At 34.3% G+C, this 17,953-nt stretch overlaps 1 protein-coding gene across 1 annotated transcript; it reads right to left on the reverse strand.

The window, feature by feature from the left end:
• Positions 1–15,822: 15,822 nt before the first annotated feature.
• LOC108994601 (protein MEN-8-like) lies at positions 15,823–16,917 on the reverse strand. Its single transcript, XM_018969878.2, has 2 exons — positions 16,434–16,917; positions 15,823–16,242 (listed from the first exon to the last, which is right to left on the reverse strand). Exons 1-2 carry the CDS (start codon positions 16,780–16,782, stop codon positions 16,220–16,222), a joined length of 372 nt encoding a protein of 123 aa, XP_018825423.1. The 5' UTR covers positions 16,783–16,917; the 3' UTR covers positions 15,823–16,219.
• Positions 16,918–17,953: the final 1,036 nt, after the last annotated feature.

The following is a 17,953-nucleotide window of genomic DNA, read 5'->3' on the forward strand; positions in this document are numbered from 1 at the left end:
ATGGTCAATGGACTGTGCTAAAGGCTTCAAGACTTTGCAGCCTTCTCCCACATTCTCCTATTGATTCACCACCCCGGAGGAACCTCAAAAGCTGCAGAATATTGGAATTATTGATTGAGGTAATAAAATAGAAGAAAAAACGCTATTTTACCCACTCAACTTGTCCCTTCATTTTGATACTTCATATATTTTAATTTTTTTTTCTTTACTTAATAATTAAAGAAGTGGCTATTAGTATATTTATATTTTTTAAAAATTTTTTAAAATGATAAAAAAAATATGAATACAAAAATTGAAAAATAAAAGGGTGATTTTGGCTTAGCGGTAAGTTGCATCAGGCTATTCTGAGCGGCAGAGAAACACCGCTCTAAAATAGAATTGAAACATTATTAAACAAATGAAAATTTTAATGCCACTCCAATAATATTAAATATATTCCAATTGTCCAACATGACTAGAGTGCAAATTTAATCATGTATATACTATTATGTTACAATCAATTATATTATTATATATTTCAGGGGTTAATGATAGGAACGAATCTAAGGGGATACTTGGGGCTGCATAAAAAAAATCCAATTGAGATTTTTCTAGGATTTTTTAAACAATTTATTAATTGTGGTGTCCCATTCAAATCCAAGGAAATGGAAAAAAAGAAAACATCCTGACGCCATTAATTCAAACCAAAGTTAGAACAATTTCTAAAATAATTTCTATGGCATATGCAGAAACTTACTTTAGGTCGCATGAATTATGAATATTGATACTGATGGGAGAACACCTCATTAGACTTTAGCCAAAGATAATATTAACAACAATTAATGATACTACAGGCCAAATTGCCACCGCCCTGAGCTCTGATCACCTTTTGCCTATATATATTACCATTTCTTTTTGCAATCGGCTGTCAGCAAAATTTAACTTTTGATTTTTTAATCTTCTTTAGAGTTAACAAGTTATAGATTTGCAAACACAGGGGAGACAGATATTCCAAGAGATCTAGTCCATAGATATAGGAAAAGTCTTTGAGCAAACTTTTGGTATAATTAACGTGATTTGATGTGATATGTTAGATTGTAAAATTATTTTTATTGTAAAATAGATCTAACGTATCATATGAAATCATGCCGGTCTGTGTGTTTATTTTTATAAGATCTCTTTATTATTGTAACACTTTTCGATAATTAAAGATCATGGATGTGGACCTTAATGCGGAGAAAAAAACTTCTCATCCGAATTTGAAGGGTTGAAGTCTTGCAATATTAATTAGGGTTTGTCTAAGATTTTTAGATTACATCAATAAATGCTGACGCATGATTTGCCAATGGAGCTCAGTGCCTCGCAACACAAAGCCCAAAGGGGTTGGTGCTGCCTTCGGCTTGTCCTTCTCCAGGCTACCCAATCAAAACTGAATGCCCCATCAATGGGGCTCGCAATCTTGCATGGACCTCCAAAATTCCTCCCAACAAGACAAAGTACTGAATCGTTGAGGTTGTCGAGCTAAAGCAGCTGTGTATGCTAGGAGCTGTCATCTCTGTCTGTCTCTCTGTGTGAAAGCCTTTGTGCTGGACAAGATCCAAACACTTGGTGCGGCTCAAAGCAGTCAAAGATGAGTGTGTGTGACCAAATACAGTAGTAATTATAAGATAGTTTTGGTGTACGGACTGTTAGATTAAATACAATTCTCTAATGCGGAATAATATTTTAGAAATGAGAATTGAAAAGTTTAATGCCAAGAAAAATTACCTCCAGCCATTGATGCTATTCACTGTATAAGTTGTGTTTCTCATTGTGTTTGGCTCTTCCAAACTCTTCTCCACTCTATTTAGATGATGTAATATCGAAGGAAATTTAGTGAGTGAGTCTGGGGATCAAACACGCTATTTATAGCCGAAGTCTCCATAAAACTTTGGTGTTTACGTGTTTCACGTGATCCTATTTTCATGAAATCAGTTATGAAGCAGATGGAAGAGTGATAGACCACTTAAAAAACTCTTAAGTGATAGATTTCTACTCACGAACGTCTCCATGAATGAGAATCGGTCAACACGGACAAGTGTTAATGCGATACCATGTCATTAAAAATTAATGTTTGCACAAACAATATTAATAATTTTTCAATCAAAGAGCATCTTGCACGAATTTCATGGAAACCGATAGCAGTCGTCCATGCATGATAAAAGAGTGCTGAAAATTATGGCTTGTAATTCTGACCAGTCTTCTTACAAAGATTCCACAAATATGCTTGGCTAATCCTACCACATTATGAGATGTAAACCAGTACTCAAGCCCAAAAGAAGCTCATAGTCAATTAAAAATGCAGCCTAATGTTGAAGAAGGAATTAGAAAACAACTCCCTCCTCTAAGATGTTTTTCCACACCCTAGCTAGCCCGATCATTAAAATTAATTAATATCTTCCACATCCCCACGTGAAAAAATAAAGAAGATTTTTTACGTGCGACGTTCTCATCCCAATTTCATCCTGTTATGATAAGATGATATAAAAAAAACTCTACAAACTACACCATCATCCTACACTTATCTCACTATGATGAGGTGATATATCTCGTCAACTTTTGAAATTCTCTTTTTAAAAATACAAAGATGATCAAGAGGGTGATGAAAAGTATAACATTTTCATTTTATGTAGTATAATGAAAGTAGGATAAGAATATAGTTTGTAACATTACTTTTTTACAACCATGTTTCAAAATTAATGGTACGTACGTATTTCTGTAAAACGATGTTACTTGTATAAGTTCTTTTACAAATATACTACTCATTTAAACTATAGTTATATCATTTTCCTTATTTTCTTTTATTTATTAGTCTGTATTAATTTATCCTTAAAAAGTTGATCATCAGCTCGTTGAAAGCCTTGTCTGAAATTTCTTGAATGATAAGCTAGCAAGCGAACCAAGTTTAAGTATTGCATCATGTAAAACTGATCAGGCTTGTTTAGAACTCACATTACTGCATTAGTTTCATTACCAGCTGGTTATTTTGCAGGAAAATTGACAGTGCAGTCACAGAGACAGCAACCTGTCTTGAGATCATTATGAACAAAAGAACACAAAATGACACGGTGCATTCATTACTACACAATCCAAGTCAAAGCTTGATAACAAGACGCCAGTATTAATACAATATACATACATAATATAAGAAAAATCTGTAACTTTATTGATGAATAGCCTCACTTATGGCAGAGGAACATGAGTACTAATATGAGGACACAGATTACAGAAGCAGCACAATAGAAAGTTGCTACAGCCTGCGCATGCATGCAAGTTCCTGAGACTCAAAATACTTATACCAGACCAGTCACTTGACACAACCAAACCAGGAAGTACTTCAAATTATTGACTCTGAAAGAAAAGAAAGATACATAAAGCATACATATATAGAGGCACCTCTGATATATAGACAGAGTGTTATCTGGGAAAGAAAAGCAAATTACACAGACAATAAGACATAATGTATAAAAGGCGCGTGCACGACTATAAAAAAAATATTTATGATGGAATATTTGCTAGGATAATGATTATTTACGATAAAAATAGTCTCATTTTGACAAGAAATAATTATTTTTACTGAAAATAACTGGTTATAAATTAACAGTTTTCTTGTAGCGGGCCCAACTCTCCTTAATTTTCTCCAATTTTCATGCCCGGGGGACAGTATAACCTGCAAATTAAACATCAAATAATTAGCATGCCCTTTTGCCAAAAATAAAGAAAAAGAAAAATCCCCACAACAATAATACAGTAATTGATAGATCATGAACTACTTAGTTCCAAGAAAATGTATACTTACTTCCACATTTTGTTCCTGGTGGAATTCTTTGGCCACTACATTTGCGTGCCACTTTGATTACCTTCAGCATATCAATCTGACTTTCAAGTTTCTTAGTAACAAGTTGGCACAGGCATAGCCCCACAGTATTCACCACTTTACAGCAAGCTGGCGAAGGCTTAATAACTCATTCGGCTTCCCTTTATTAACATACTGCTTGCATTGAAATACAAGTTGGGCTAGCTGCTTGTTGCTGATCGGCCGACATTTTCGGGCCATGACTTGGTGATTGCCGGAGATCAATATTCCGGCTAACATCAATATTGCCAAAGTCAGGCAATAATTCTGAGATATAATAGAAATAGCCATGCATATTCTCTCTCGCTCAATGCAAAAACTTGTGTGCCAGTTTCTGTTGTAAATTAACGTGAATTGTGGCCTGGATTTATAGAATGAGAATGAGAGTGCTTAGGCTCACATGGTATTGGGTTTTGTAATATTTTATTTGACCATAGAATTAGCATCACGAGGACGTACATTGCCCTTCGACATTCCATGTCATATGTGAACATTGTCTCGGGAAATGTCTTGATTTGGTTGGAGAAAGATCATCTCGATCTACAGAAAAAGTCCCCATTTGCATGTGAAAGTTTGAGCAAATTATGGAAACGTGATTCATCCAAATGAAGCAAAAATACTTGGCTTACGATTCCAAAAAGGGCGCACGCGGGCCTTGACGCTACAGAAAGAGGAGGCCGGCTGGCTCATTTTTTTAACTAATTTAGATCATATATATAACTGATCAGGAGTTCCCTAGCTCCAGTCTCTCGGCCACCTCTCATACATATATACGTGTGTGTTTATATAAATATATATATATATATATATATATATATATATATATATATATTGACCAGATGAAACACGATTGAATAATTAATTCAACTTCAAGATCTCGTTTATGTTAACTTTGATTAGTGAATCTCTGCATGCAGGAAAAAATGGTACTCCACCAGCTAGCTAACTTATTAAATTATAAGTCAAAATTCTGTTAATCAGTTATGTTAGTTAGCTAATCAGTCTGTTAGTCAGTTATGTTAGTCTCTTAGTCTGGTATATGTGTATAAATAGAGGTCTGATTCATGTAAAATAAATCAATCAATACGATGCAAGTTCTTCATTTTTCTCTCCAATATTTTCTCTCTGTTTTCCTGCAATTCTTTTCTTCATATTCTGATATGGTATCAGAGCAATAAACTCTGATTTTGTTCCAATTTTTTTTCCTCTCTAATATTTCCGCACAAACACTTCTATGACAAACAATTCTATGTTTGAGGATTTTTCCAATCCCTATTTTCTCCATCATGGAGAAAGCCCTGGTTCGATCTTGGTCTCTCAGCCTTTGAATGGTGAGAACTATTATACGTCGAGCAGATCAATGTTGACAGCTCTCAATGTCAAGAACAAGACGGGGTTCGTGGATGGAACGTTCTCTCAACCTCAAAATCAATCTGATCCACTGTATATTCTGTGGTTTCGTTGCAACAACATTGTTCTTTCATGGATTCTTAATTCTCTTACAAGAGAAATTGCTGCCAATGTCATCAGCACTTCAATTGCTGAAGAAGTCTGGAGGAATCTGAAAACAAGATTCACTCAAGGTAATGGTCCTAGCTTATTTCAACTCAAGAAAGATCTTGCTTCATTAGTTCAAGATCAATCTTCAGTAAGTTCCTATTACACGAAATTGAAAGCTGTATGGGATGAGTTTTCCACTGTGAAACCAATTCCTAATTGTTCTTGTAATCCGGGCTGTTCTTGTGGAGCTTTAAAGACAGTAATTGATCAACATCAAAAAGAATATGTTGTTCAATTTTTGATGGGTCTAAATGACTCTTTTACACACATTCGAGGGCAAATTCTCTTAATGGATCCAATGCCATCCATTGACAGAGTTTTATCCCTTACTTTACAAGAAGAGAAGCAAAGAAAGGTGGTGGGATCACCTTTGATGACTGAAACTGCTGCTTTGTTCAGCAAGAATGTTAATCTTCCTGGCACAATGATCAAGAATTATCAGAAGCAACGTCCTAAGCCAATTTGTACTCATTGTGGTCTTACTGGGCATACAGTTGATAGATGCTACAAGTTACATGGATATCCACCTGGATATCGTCAGAATCCAATAACCAAAACATCTTCTGTACATCAAGTTTCATTATCTTCCACTGGTTTTGATGAAGCATCCATGGCTTCAGATTCAACTCCTCATTTTCCTTTCACCAAAGAACAATGTCAACAACTTCTTTCCTTTCTACAACCTTCCTCAACTCAGCCTACAACAATGAATGCTATGAGTAACTTACTTTCTGTTTCAAACTCTTTGAGTCTATCAGGTATGATTAATTCACCTGATTTTGTTTCTAAGCAATCAAATTCCTGGATAATTGATAGTGGTGCTACTGATCATATGGTCAGTTCTATTTCGCATTTCACTACAATTACCTCTGTTATAAACACTTCAATAAAGTTACCAAATGGAACATGTGTCCCTGTCACACACGTTGGAAATGTAAAACTTTCAGACTCATTAGTTCTTCATAATGTTTTATATGTTCCATCTTTTTCTTTTAACCTCATCTCAGTCAAAAGGCTCACAGAAAATTCTTGTTGTTTTCTGTTTCTTTCTCATTCTTGTTTCATACAGGACCTACACTCATGGAAGACGATTGGAGTGGCTAAACAAGTAGCTGGGTTATATTTGTTGCAACCATCTGTTATGGATTCTAGTGTATTTTCTACTGTAAATCTTTCTTCCTTTGATCTTTGGCATTTTAGGCTAGGCCATCCCTCTCTCAACAAGATTCAAACACTACAAAAGTTGCTGCCTGATATACATACTCCTTCAAATTTCAATTGTAATATCTGTCCATTGGCAAAACATAAAAGATTGCCATTCAATACTAGTCATTCCTTTAGAAATAAAATCTTTGACTTGATACATTGTGATATTTGGGGTCCCTTCTCTATTGAGTCAATCACTGGTTTTAGATATTTTCTTACAATTGTGGATGATCATTAACGTTGTACTTGGGTATATCTAATGAAAAATAAATCTGACACTCGCTCTCTAATTCAGTCATTTTTTAAGCTCATAGAGACACAATTTGATATTCATATCAAAACTATAAGGACTGATAGAGGGGCTGAGTTTGATATGCCAGATTTTTATTCTTCTAAAGGAGTCCTACATCAACAAACATGTGTTGCTACACCTCAACAAAATGGTGTAGTTGAGCGTAAACACCAACATCTCTTAAATGTGGCAAGATCTCTTAGATTCCATGCAAATTTACCTCTTGTATTCTGGAGTGAATGTGTTCTCACAGCAGCCTACTTAATAATAGAACACCCTCTCCTCTACTATCCAATAAAACACCATATGAGGTATTATTCTCAAAATCACAAAATTATTCTCATCTTAGAGTATTTGGTTGTCTTTGTTTTGCATCAACCTTATCTCATAATCGTTCTAAATTTGCACCTAGAGCTCATCCCTGTGTTTTTCTTGGATATCCATATGGCACCAAGGGATACAAACTCTATGATTTAGAAACAAATGCCATCTTCTTATCTAGAGATGTCATTTTTTGAGAATCTGTTTTTCCTTTCAAAACTGGACATGATCTCTCTACTCAGTCAATAGTCATACCAGTTCCTCAAACAGATGATCTGATTCCTATTGATACATTCACATTTCCTACAAATCAGATTGTTCAAGATATTCTTCCCAATTCCATGAATGAACCCACAAATGATACAGTTCAAAATCAAGTACCAGTTCCAACTGTTTCTCAGCAAAATTCAGTAACTCCACAGCCTAAAATTAGAAAATCCACTAGAGTTCACAAAAATCCTTCATATCTTGCAGATTATCATTGTAACCTAGCTAATGCTGCAGAGGCCATTTCATCATCTGATTCTTTGAGTAAAGGTTCTATCTCAGGTATTCAATATCCAATATCTTCTTTTTTATCATATTCTAATCTTTCCTCTGCTCATAAAGCATTTACACTCTCCATTTCTTCTCAAAAAGAACCAACATCTTTTAGACAAGCCATTCAACATACTCAGTGGTGTGATGCCATGGCTGATGAAATTAAAGCCTTGGAAGATAATAAAACTTGGACTATAACTCACTTACCTCCAAATAAGCAAGCTGTTGGATGTAAGTGGGTTTACAAGATCAAATATAAATCTGATGGTTCTGTGGAAAGATACAAAGCCCGATTAGTGGCTAAGGGCTATACACAGCAAGAAGGATTGGACTACTTGGAAACATTTTCCCCAGTTGCCAAGTTAGTCACTGTACGGGTTCTTTTAGCTAGGGCTGAAAACCGATGGGTTCGGCGCGGTTTCGGTGCCAAACCGACGCCGAACCGATGTCTGCCATGAGATGAAAAAATCGGCCGAAACCGATCGACTAGGGGAGAGAAAACCGATATTATCGGTCTCGGCGCGGTGTGGTTCGGTTCCTCGGTCTGCCGTCGGCGTCTCTGTCACGGAGGAGGGATATGCCGCCGTCTACCATGAGAGAGTAGAAGAGAGTTGCAACTTGCAGGTGAAACAGAGCGAACGGAAGAAGACGCGGGGAAGAAGAAGAAGAGGGGCGAGGGGCAATTAAATCCATTTTGAAACGACGTCGTTTGGCTTTTAAGCCAAACGGCGCCGTTCCATATATATATTTTTTTAAGTTCCAAGAGAAAAACGACGCCGTTTCACTTAAATAAGTGAAACGATGTCGTTTTATATAAGAAATATATTGTAAAAAAATATATATAAGACGTCGGCCGGTTTGTCAGTTTAGACCGGGATTGAACCGCAGACCGAACCGGCCGACGTCGGTTTCCTTAATTTCCTACCGCCGGCCGACCGGTTCTTTGCCTGTTTCGGCCGGTTCCTGAATCTGGCGGTCGGTCTGAGTCGGCGGCGGTTGGTCCGGCCGGTTTGTGTACAGCCCTACTTTTAGCCATAGCTGCATCTAAAAATTGGTCTTTGCACCAATTGGATGTCAACAATGCTTTTTTGCATGGAGACTTAGAAGAAGAGGTGTACATGTCTTTACCTCCTGGATTTCATTGTCATTCGAATGGATCATCTGCTCAGGCCTCAGGGGGAGTTTATGCCTTCTGCTCAAGCTAATTCCACTAGCTCTCAGTTTGTGTGCAGACTAAATAAGTCTTTAAATGGCCTGAAACAAGCATCAAGACAGTGGTTCTCAAAGTTTTCATCTGCTTTGATAGCTCATGGTTTTATCCAATCTTCAGCTAATCATACTTTGTTCACTCGACAGAAAAATAATTCATTCATTGCATTACTAGTTTATGTAGATGATATAATCATCACCAGTAATGATGATGCTGTTGTAGATGATTTAAAGAGATTTCTTCATTCCCAATTTAAGCTCAAAGACCTTGGGCCTTTGTAATACTTCCTTGGCCTTGAGATTGCTCGTTCCACAAAAGGCATTACAGTTTCACAAAGAAAGTATGCTCTTGAAATATTGTCTGATTCAGGTTATTTGGCATGTAAACCAGCCTCATTTCCTATGGACCAGAATTTGAGATTATCCCAAACAGAAGGAATGCCTCTTCCAGATCCACTTTGTTACAGGAGATTAGTGGGTAGGCTTCTCTACTTAACCATTACAAGGCCTGATTTATCATTTTTTGTTCAAATATTAAGTCAGTATGTTGCAAATCCCACTGAAGTTCATTTGGCAGCTGCTCATCGTGTCTTGAGATACATCAAAAGTAATCCTGGCCAAGGCTTATTCTTCCCATCAACAAATGATCTACAACTAAAGGCATTCTGTGATGCAAATTGGGCTGCATGCAGAGATACTAGAAAATCTATTATTGATTTTTGTGTATTTCTTGGACAATCACTCATTTCATGGAAGTCCAAGAAGCAAAATACAGTATCTAGGTCTACAGCAGAGGCTGAATATCGTGCTATGGCAACAACAACATGTGAAATTACTTGGCTGCAACACTTGTTGAAAGACTTATTTGCACCACAGTCCAAGCCAACTGTGCTTTTTTGTAATAATCAGGCCATGCACATAGCAACCAATCCAGTTTTTCATGAACGTACAAAACATATAAATATAGATTGTTATATTGTTAGAGAAAAACTATTAGCAGGAACTATGAAGACACTGCATGTTTCCTCAATTGGGCAGCTAGCAGATATTTTGACTAAGCCTCTTGGCTACAATCTATTCTCTAATATTCTTTCCAATATGGGTGTTATTAACATTTACACTTCTTCTTAAGGGGGAGTATTAAATTATAAATCAAAATTCTGTTAGTCAGTTATGTTAGTTAGCTAATCAGTCTGTTAGTCAGTTATGTTAGTCTCTTAGTCTGGTAAATGTGTATAAATAGAGGTCTGATTCATGTAAAATAAATAAATCAATACGATGCAAGTTCTTCATTTTTCTCTCCAATATTTTCTCTCTATTTTCCTGCAATTCTTTTCTTTCATATTCTGATATAACTCGATTAATGATTGGCACGGAAAATGGCCGGGGTGTACATGGCTCTTACATTTTTTGATATATATATATACAAAACTTACTCCAGTAGTGCTAGCTCCACCTCATGAATTAGAAGTTCTTGTTTATTTGATCATAAATAACCTATACTTTTATCTTTGCGACGAAGATATATATATATATATGTATGTATGTATGTATGTATGTATATACGAACCACGCTGCCCATGCATCATGAAAGGCGATTAATCTTATTGGCTGAGTGTGATATCTTGAAGCCTTTACAATTAACTTGCATGCGCATGAAATGGAGATCAGAATGCATTAATATTATGGATCGTTATATATATATATATATATATATATATATATATATTTATATATGGTGGTACTCTTAAGCAGCTAGCAGAAAGTACCGAAACTACCAAAGAAATCGTAGACTTTCACTCTGAAAAAAAACAAAAAAAATTATATTTGGTATTATGTATTTCTAAAATTTCAAATTAATCTTTTAAACCAAAAACTTTTAGGGCCCATTGATGGTAAGAGTGCAAAATATGTTTTATTAAAAGATGTTAAAAATCTTACATCAAAACAAGTTTTACAAGCTGGGATGTTGCATTGTACATTTTGAAATTAAGTTGATGATCACCCTTTTGCAGGCTTATTATAAATATGATCAACATAGTGATGCAAATCCAAACTGGTTAGAGGAATTCTAGTTCAGATTAATTGTGTTGAACTATTTTAAAAAGGTTAATCTTACTTGAATTTGGACAATATAAGTTTTTTTCCCAAGTCTTTTATTTACATTTATTTTTATATTCTCAAGATATATTTTTTCAAATTTTGAAAGTGATTTGATTTCGATTTTATCTAAATTTTTTACAGGATTCTTGTTTATTTACATATTTAATTTTCTTGCAATAACTTAAAATTTTCCTTCTTGAAGAAATTATCATAATTTTGAATTTTGAAACTATTTAAACATGGTATGTGGCTCCATAAAATCATTTCAAATTTTATTATTAATAAATATTTTTTTAAAAAATTTTCTTTATTTTGTATCTTTTCTCAATCTCTAATATTTCTTGTTGATTAACTAGCATTCGGGATAATTCTATTATGTCGGACACAGTACTTATACACTATTGTAAAGTTTAAAGACGATATGAAACAATTGTTATGTAGTGCTACCGAGCCGGTTCACTCTTACCGCTCGCCGTGGACACAGGACGTGGCTGCCATGTTGGTTATGATTATTCAGAAATCTCCTCGTTTTGAAATATTGATTATTACTGTACAACTCATTCCTCCTTCCGAAATTTACTCATTCAGAAATCTTCATGTTGTACAGTAAACCCATTGTGTGGTTTTTTTGAAATTACATAAGCTCCTTCCAGAATTGTGAATGTTGTATAATAATCATTATTTACATGCAAACCAACTCCTTCCTCCTTCCGAAATCTGCTCCTTTCGAATCCAAGCAAGTTGTCTAGCAGCACCGGCGGCACCCACCAATTCGCAACATTAATGTCGACCACTCCGTCCTCGAGCTACTAGGTTGGTTTACAACCATTTTTAGCTGTGTAACTGGATATATGGATGTAGAATACGCCTCAACAACATTAATTAAAGACATACCAAGCTTTTGTGAAAGATTTAAAATCGTGTTGGAGTTTACATTATGATAAGGAATTTGTGAGACAATCGACCGAGTTTCTTTGTTTTAGTTCATGGTAAGGGGAGAGCCAGGGAGGTTTGTCGATTTGGGGAAGGCAAAGCGGGAGGTACAGAGGGAGAGAAGAGTTTTGTTTTTTCTTTTTTAAATCTCTAAATATGTGGCATATATATATCTGTCTGCCTATACTTAAAAGTGCCTATAACCGTTACTGTTAATTACTGTTAATCGTGAATAGTAAATCTAAATCAGCCGTTTTTTTTTTTTTACTTTTCATCGACAGTATGATGAACAGTAATGAACAGTTTTTTTTTTTTTTAATCCGTGTGAATGCCAATGTGCGACGTAATACCGCAATCGTGCGTAGGGAATGAGAGAGAGGAAGAAAGAAAAAGTGAAAAAAAATATTAATTTTTGAGTTTTAAATTATCAATAAAGAAGCTATTTTTTTTTTCTTCACATGTTTTTTTCACATATCCTATTACTGTTTATTATATCATACACTAAAAATCAATTTTGGTTTATAAAATACTAATTTTTTATCATTAAATAAATAATAAAATTTTACTGTACATTTTTAAGAGAAAAAAACTATCTAATTAAGTTGAATTTTTAATATAATTTAAATTTCATAATAAATGATGAACATAAATAAATAATAATTTTATTCTTATAGATTAGACTATTTTAATATTTGAAATTATACTTTATTTTTTTTCTTCAATTTGATAGATGTGGCAGACGTGCTTTTTTTATCAATTAGAAAATCTTACGCCATACAGGATTTTACACAAGTACCACTAATTTCAAAATAACCAAGCCATTTATAAAATACTAATATTTCATCATTAAATAAATAATGAAATTTTGTTAAATATTTTTAAAAAATTATAACTATATAAATAATTAGAGTTTTAACATAATTTAAATATGATAATATTCTTAATTAACTAAAGAGAACTGCTACAACTAATAAAAAAGTAACCTGAAAATATGTCTTGAATGTGTATTTCATTTTTTTTTATTTATTTTTTCATATATTTTTTTAATCATCATAAACATTTTTAAAAAAATAAAAAATTTACAACATCATTGTGTCAGGAGGGAATTGACAATCTATTTCTTTCCAAACAAAATTATTGAGTTCGAGGAAGAGATTAATAGATTCTTAGGTTTTCAGAAACTTTTATATATTTTTTAAAATATTATTTAAATATAAAATATTTTTTAATTTGTTAATCTAATCATTACAATTTTCTTAAATATAAAATTTTAAAATTTTAAAACAAAACCTACATTAAAAAATTATATTCCAATAATATTTTAACTTTTAAAATATTTTTATTTTAACTTTTTTTTCTCTCATTTTCTAAAATCAAATAAAATATCTTAATCCAAATAATTTTATATATTACTATTCACAAACCATATCACTATTATTAATACATCGATCCAAATCATATCTAAAGATATGATGTCTACGTGTGTTGTTTTTTGAAGGACGAGGCTGCTGCTGGTACATTAAAATTTTTAAGATTTAAATACAACCATTCATTTTACCACTTCTCATTTTTTTTTCTTCGGTTGAATTGCTTCGATTTATGCAGTGAAGTACTATCACTATCACAAAAATTCTTCACATCTCTTTTCACTTGTTAGGTACAGAAATTGAATTCATAAAAAATTCTCTATATACTACTTATTTTACTTATGATTACGTCTTTTTTTTTTAACCCAAAATATATTTATATTTTACAAAATAAGTTATTTTTCAACCGGGCAAATGTGCCTCGCACATTGCCCAACCGCTAGTGTATATATATATATATATGTATATATATATATACACGCCAACCGGTAAGATTGAGCAATAACTTTGAAATTTGAATGGGGGAGTAGCATTTTCCTTTTGCTAAAATTTAAAATAACCCCATAACAACTAGGTCAAAAACATATATATTAAGAATGATTAAAAATATTATTTTCTAACAAAAAAAATAAAAGGATGGCCCTAATTTCATTAAAATAAAGTACTATGTATATGTATTTTAATAATAATAAAAAAACTCATATTGTATTCCATATATCTACTCTTCTTTGAGTGATCTCGATCTGCAAGTTCTTTTTGGTTCTCTTCATCTTTAATCTTTCTATGCATGAATTTTGTTTGTTCTCCCTTGAGCTTTCTTTTTTAACTTTCTTCCTCTCGTTAACAATGATCAATATGTTTAACTTTTATTCAAGACATTATTTGTGATATTTTATTGCCATAAACATAGGCCATATATATATATATATATATATATATTATATCCCTTATAAGTTGGTATATTGATAATATTTTTTGTGTATATTTAGAATTATGTTTATGATATTTATTTTTATTTTACGTGGCTGCATACTTACTGCATGTGTGTCTACAAGTGATGGATTGCTATATATTGTAGAAAATTATATAAAATATATATTTGGTTATTGCTATACTAGTTCAACCCCAAGATGAATTCCTGAAATCACCATTATTTTATTGTACACATTATGATTAAAAATATTTAATTGGGAATGGCTTCATGTTTGGTGAGTGAAATAAGATGAGAATTTTACAAATAGTAGTAAGATAGTTTGTGAATAGTAGTGATCAGATAATTTGAGTTGAGTATTTTTCGAGTTTTGAAAACATAGAAAGAAAAAGTTGAATAAAAAATATTCTAAAATTAAAATATTATTATGATATAGTTTTATAATATTATTTTTATTTGGAGATTTAAAAAAGTTCATGAATTGTTTTATAGTTTTTGTTTGAAAGTTTGAGAAAGTTGTAATAATTAATTTGAAAATTTTGTATTTGAAATATATGTTTGGAAATGAGATTGGATGAGATGAAATGATAATTTTGGAATGAGATATATTTCCAAACAAGCTAATCCCAATCGATCGCGCAGCACAATATTAGATCTAAAAGAAATTTTCATACTAGTATTGGATGTAGAATTAATTAGGGGTGAAAACCGACGTCGTCGGCGCGGTTTTTGGGCAAAACCGACGCCGACCGACGTCTGGAAAAGTGGATGAGATGCCGACCGTAACCGGTCGATGGCGAGGAGGACACCGATCGAGGCAGTTCTCTGCCGGTTCTCGGTCGGCGTCGGTTCTTTGGCAGTTCTAGTGAGATAATTATGAGAGAGAATGAGAGAGGGAGAGATGCATAGGAGAGAGAGAGAGTTACAGAAGAGAGAGAGAGAGAGGGTTGCAGAGGAGAGACTTTCGGGAAGAAGAAGATCGGGGAAGAAGAAAGCTCTTAACGAAACGACGCTGTTTCACTTAAGTTTAAGTGGAACGGCGTCGTTTCAGACTTATTATTTTTTTCTTACGTCCTTAATAAAACGACGACGTTTGGTTTAATGCCAAACGGCGTCGTTTCCAGTATCAGTTGCAGTACTTATTAACTAAAACGACGCCGTTCAACTTAAACTTAAGTGGAACGACGCCGTTTTGATAAGGGTATATTAAAAAAAAAAAAGGATTTTATTATATCGGTCGGTTCAGCGGTCCGGTCCAGCTTCAAACCGAGACCGAACCGCTGAACATCGGTTTCTAGCTATTTCCACCGCACGCCGACCGGTTCTTCACCGGTTCCGGCCGGTTCCTGATGCGGCCGGTCGGTTTGCGTCGGTGGCGGCCGGTGCTGTCGGTTTCTGTACAGCCCTAGAATTAATACAGGTTTTGCTATCATGTAATTCTTCATATGCATAAATATATATATTCTTTTCATGACAAAATAAAAAATTAAAGAATAATCCCGAAAGATCATATATATTATAGCCAATTTTAAATTGATCTGCAATATATGGATAATTTGCTCGAGCTAATCTTAGAGTTTCTTTTTTTGAAAAATAATATGGATGGAACAAATGTTTACCAAAATAATACTGCTATTTAATTCCAAACTACTTTTCTCTTCTTCTTCTTTTCTTTTGAAAATTTTGATATTTTTATAATATATTAGAAAGCTAGCTGGAAAAGGTCGAAGCACATGATCCCAATTATTACATGGAAAATTAGATGTATGCCTTTCAGGCTTATTCTGACAATTTTATAATGTAGAGTTTAAGATACGCGCGGCATGTACGTAGCAGCCTGTAGCCTGCATCCATATACCCCCGACTTCAAGCTCATCATGCAATCACGCCTTGGGAACTGTAGAGCCTGAAAGAATCATATCACAGTATTAGGATTAATTATGCCTCTGTTAATTCCAAACTACTTTTCTCTTCTTTTTTTTCTTATATAAAATGATTTTTTTTTTTAAAGGAAAGAATATGCATGTCATGAGTTCATTCATGATGATCATCAAGAAGCAGCCAGAAAAGTAGTCATGAGTTAATGGACGACTTTACTTCCACATTGCAGTCCATGCGGAACTGTTAATCCACAAGTTTGAACAACAAAGACCAGCTTCTTCATGCTGACAAGGTTTTCGATTTGCTGAGCATAACGTTTACACATGCATGGAATATCAACTCCCCTCAGCGCTGCGCAACAATCCTGAGATGGTGGAACTTCTGGCCCATTTTTCCCAACAAAATCAGAGCATTCAGCTACAAGGACTGGAATATTACTTGCTCCGCATGATTGTGCTGACACCTGAATATGGTTCCCACGCATTAGGGTTGTGGCAACCATAACCAATATCGCCATGCCCAAGCTTCTTCTAATATTCATGTACTTAGCATGAATAATTGCCATCTGATCTCACTCACTCACACTCACAGCTCACAAATCTTGGTATGGCTGATGAATGTGTTGCTCAACTTCATGTGGTGATGGCCAAGAGATATGTGTATATATACACAGAGTCCTAGAGAGAGAGAGAGAGAGAGAGAGATAAGTGGGGGAAGGGATGAGGATAGATATATGAACATTGCGAATGCTACACTCAAGCATTTGTGCTTCATATTTATTGAAGTTACGTACGCATTTATAAAACCCAATTTGCTTTTCAAAAAACTAGATATGCCATGAGTTGCCTCAAATTAAAGGGAAAGCGCGCGTACGTGCATGCATGGGGCAGCATTATTAATTTCACTCTTTTTGAATTTTTTTCTTCTTTTTAAGTTTGATCAGTACGCACGCACGCACGTAGCTCAACTCCTGATCCCCCAATCAGTTGCAAAGTCACGTTTAAATCACTCAATTCAGGCGCTAATAGCATGAATTAGCACTGTCAACCAGACGTGCAGGGGACTTGGCTTATAAGACTTTCAGAGTACTTTACACTCCTAATTAATTACGTTGTATTCCTACGTTTGTATACTTGGCAACTTTTTGTGTCTGCGACGTATTTCCTACAGATATGCCACGGAGGCACCGACGTTGCAGGGTTCCATTGATAGGTCGTTGTTGTTACGTTAGGTAATTTATTTGTTATTGGTAGTGCCAATTGGGTGGGTAGTATAGTTTTCCTCTGCCGCCTAAAGTGAGGTTTCAATAATCAATAAAGACTCGGCTAAACCGTTTTCATGAAAAAAAAAAAGAAAAAAAAGAAGAATGAAAAAAGAATAAGAAGAAGAAGAAAGAAAGTTCAATACGTTTAAATTGGAAATATAGGGAGGGAAAATTGAGAGTCTCGCATATTCCATGCATGTTCTCTTGGCCAATAAAATGCAATATGGTCTAAGAGAAAATTACCAAACCATAAATATGGTTTCTTTTGATAGTCCTCGAAGAGGTTTGTTCAAAATTTTCTGTTGCAGTTGTGAAAAGCTGTTGTAGATGCATGTGGTTGCACCAATTCTGGATTAATTGGCTTTGCAGTTGAAGAAGACCTCCGTCTCCTACACCACAAACTTGGATAAGTGAGTGTATCGATTTAGAGTTTTCAGAAAATTAATAAGATAGGTGGAAACGGAGGAACGAC

This window comes from Juglans regia, chromosome 14 (genome assembly GCF_001411555.2).
Source record: "Juglans regia cultivar Chandler chromosome 14, Walnut 2.0, whole genome shotgun sequence".
Taxonomy (NCBI): Eukaryota; Viridiplantae; Streptophyta; class Magnoliopsida; order Fagales; family Juglandaceae; genus Juglans; species Juglans regia.

What these genes read in the sequence shown, in the direction of transcription:
- LOC108994601 (XM_018969878.2), bottom strand. Translation starts at nt 16,782, where the DNA reads ATGGCAATTATTCATGCTAAGTACATGAATATTAGAAGAAGCTTGGGC. An exon ending in GCATGGACTGCAATGTGGAA is followed by an intron (nt 16,243 to 16,433) that starts GTAAAGTCGTCC and finishes TGATTCTTTCAG; the next exon opens with GCTCTACAGTTCCCAAGGCG.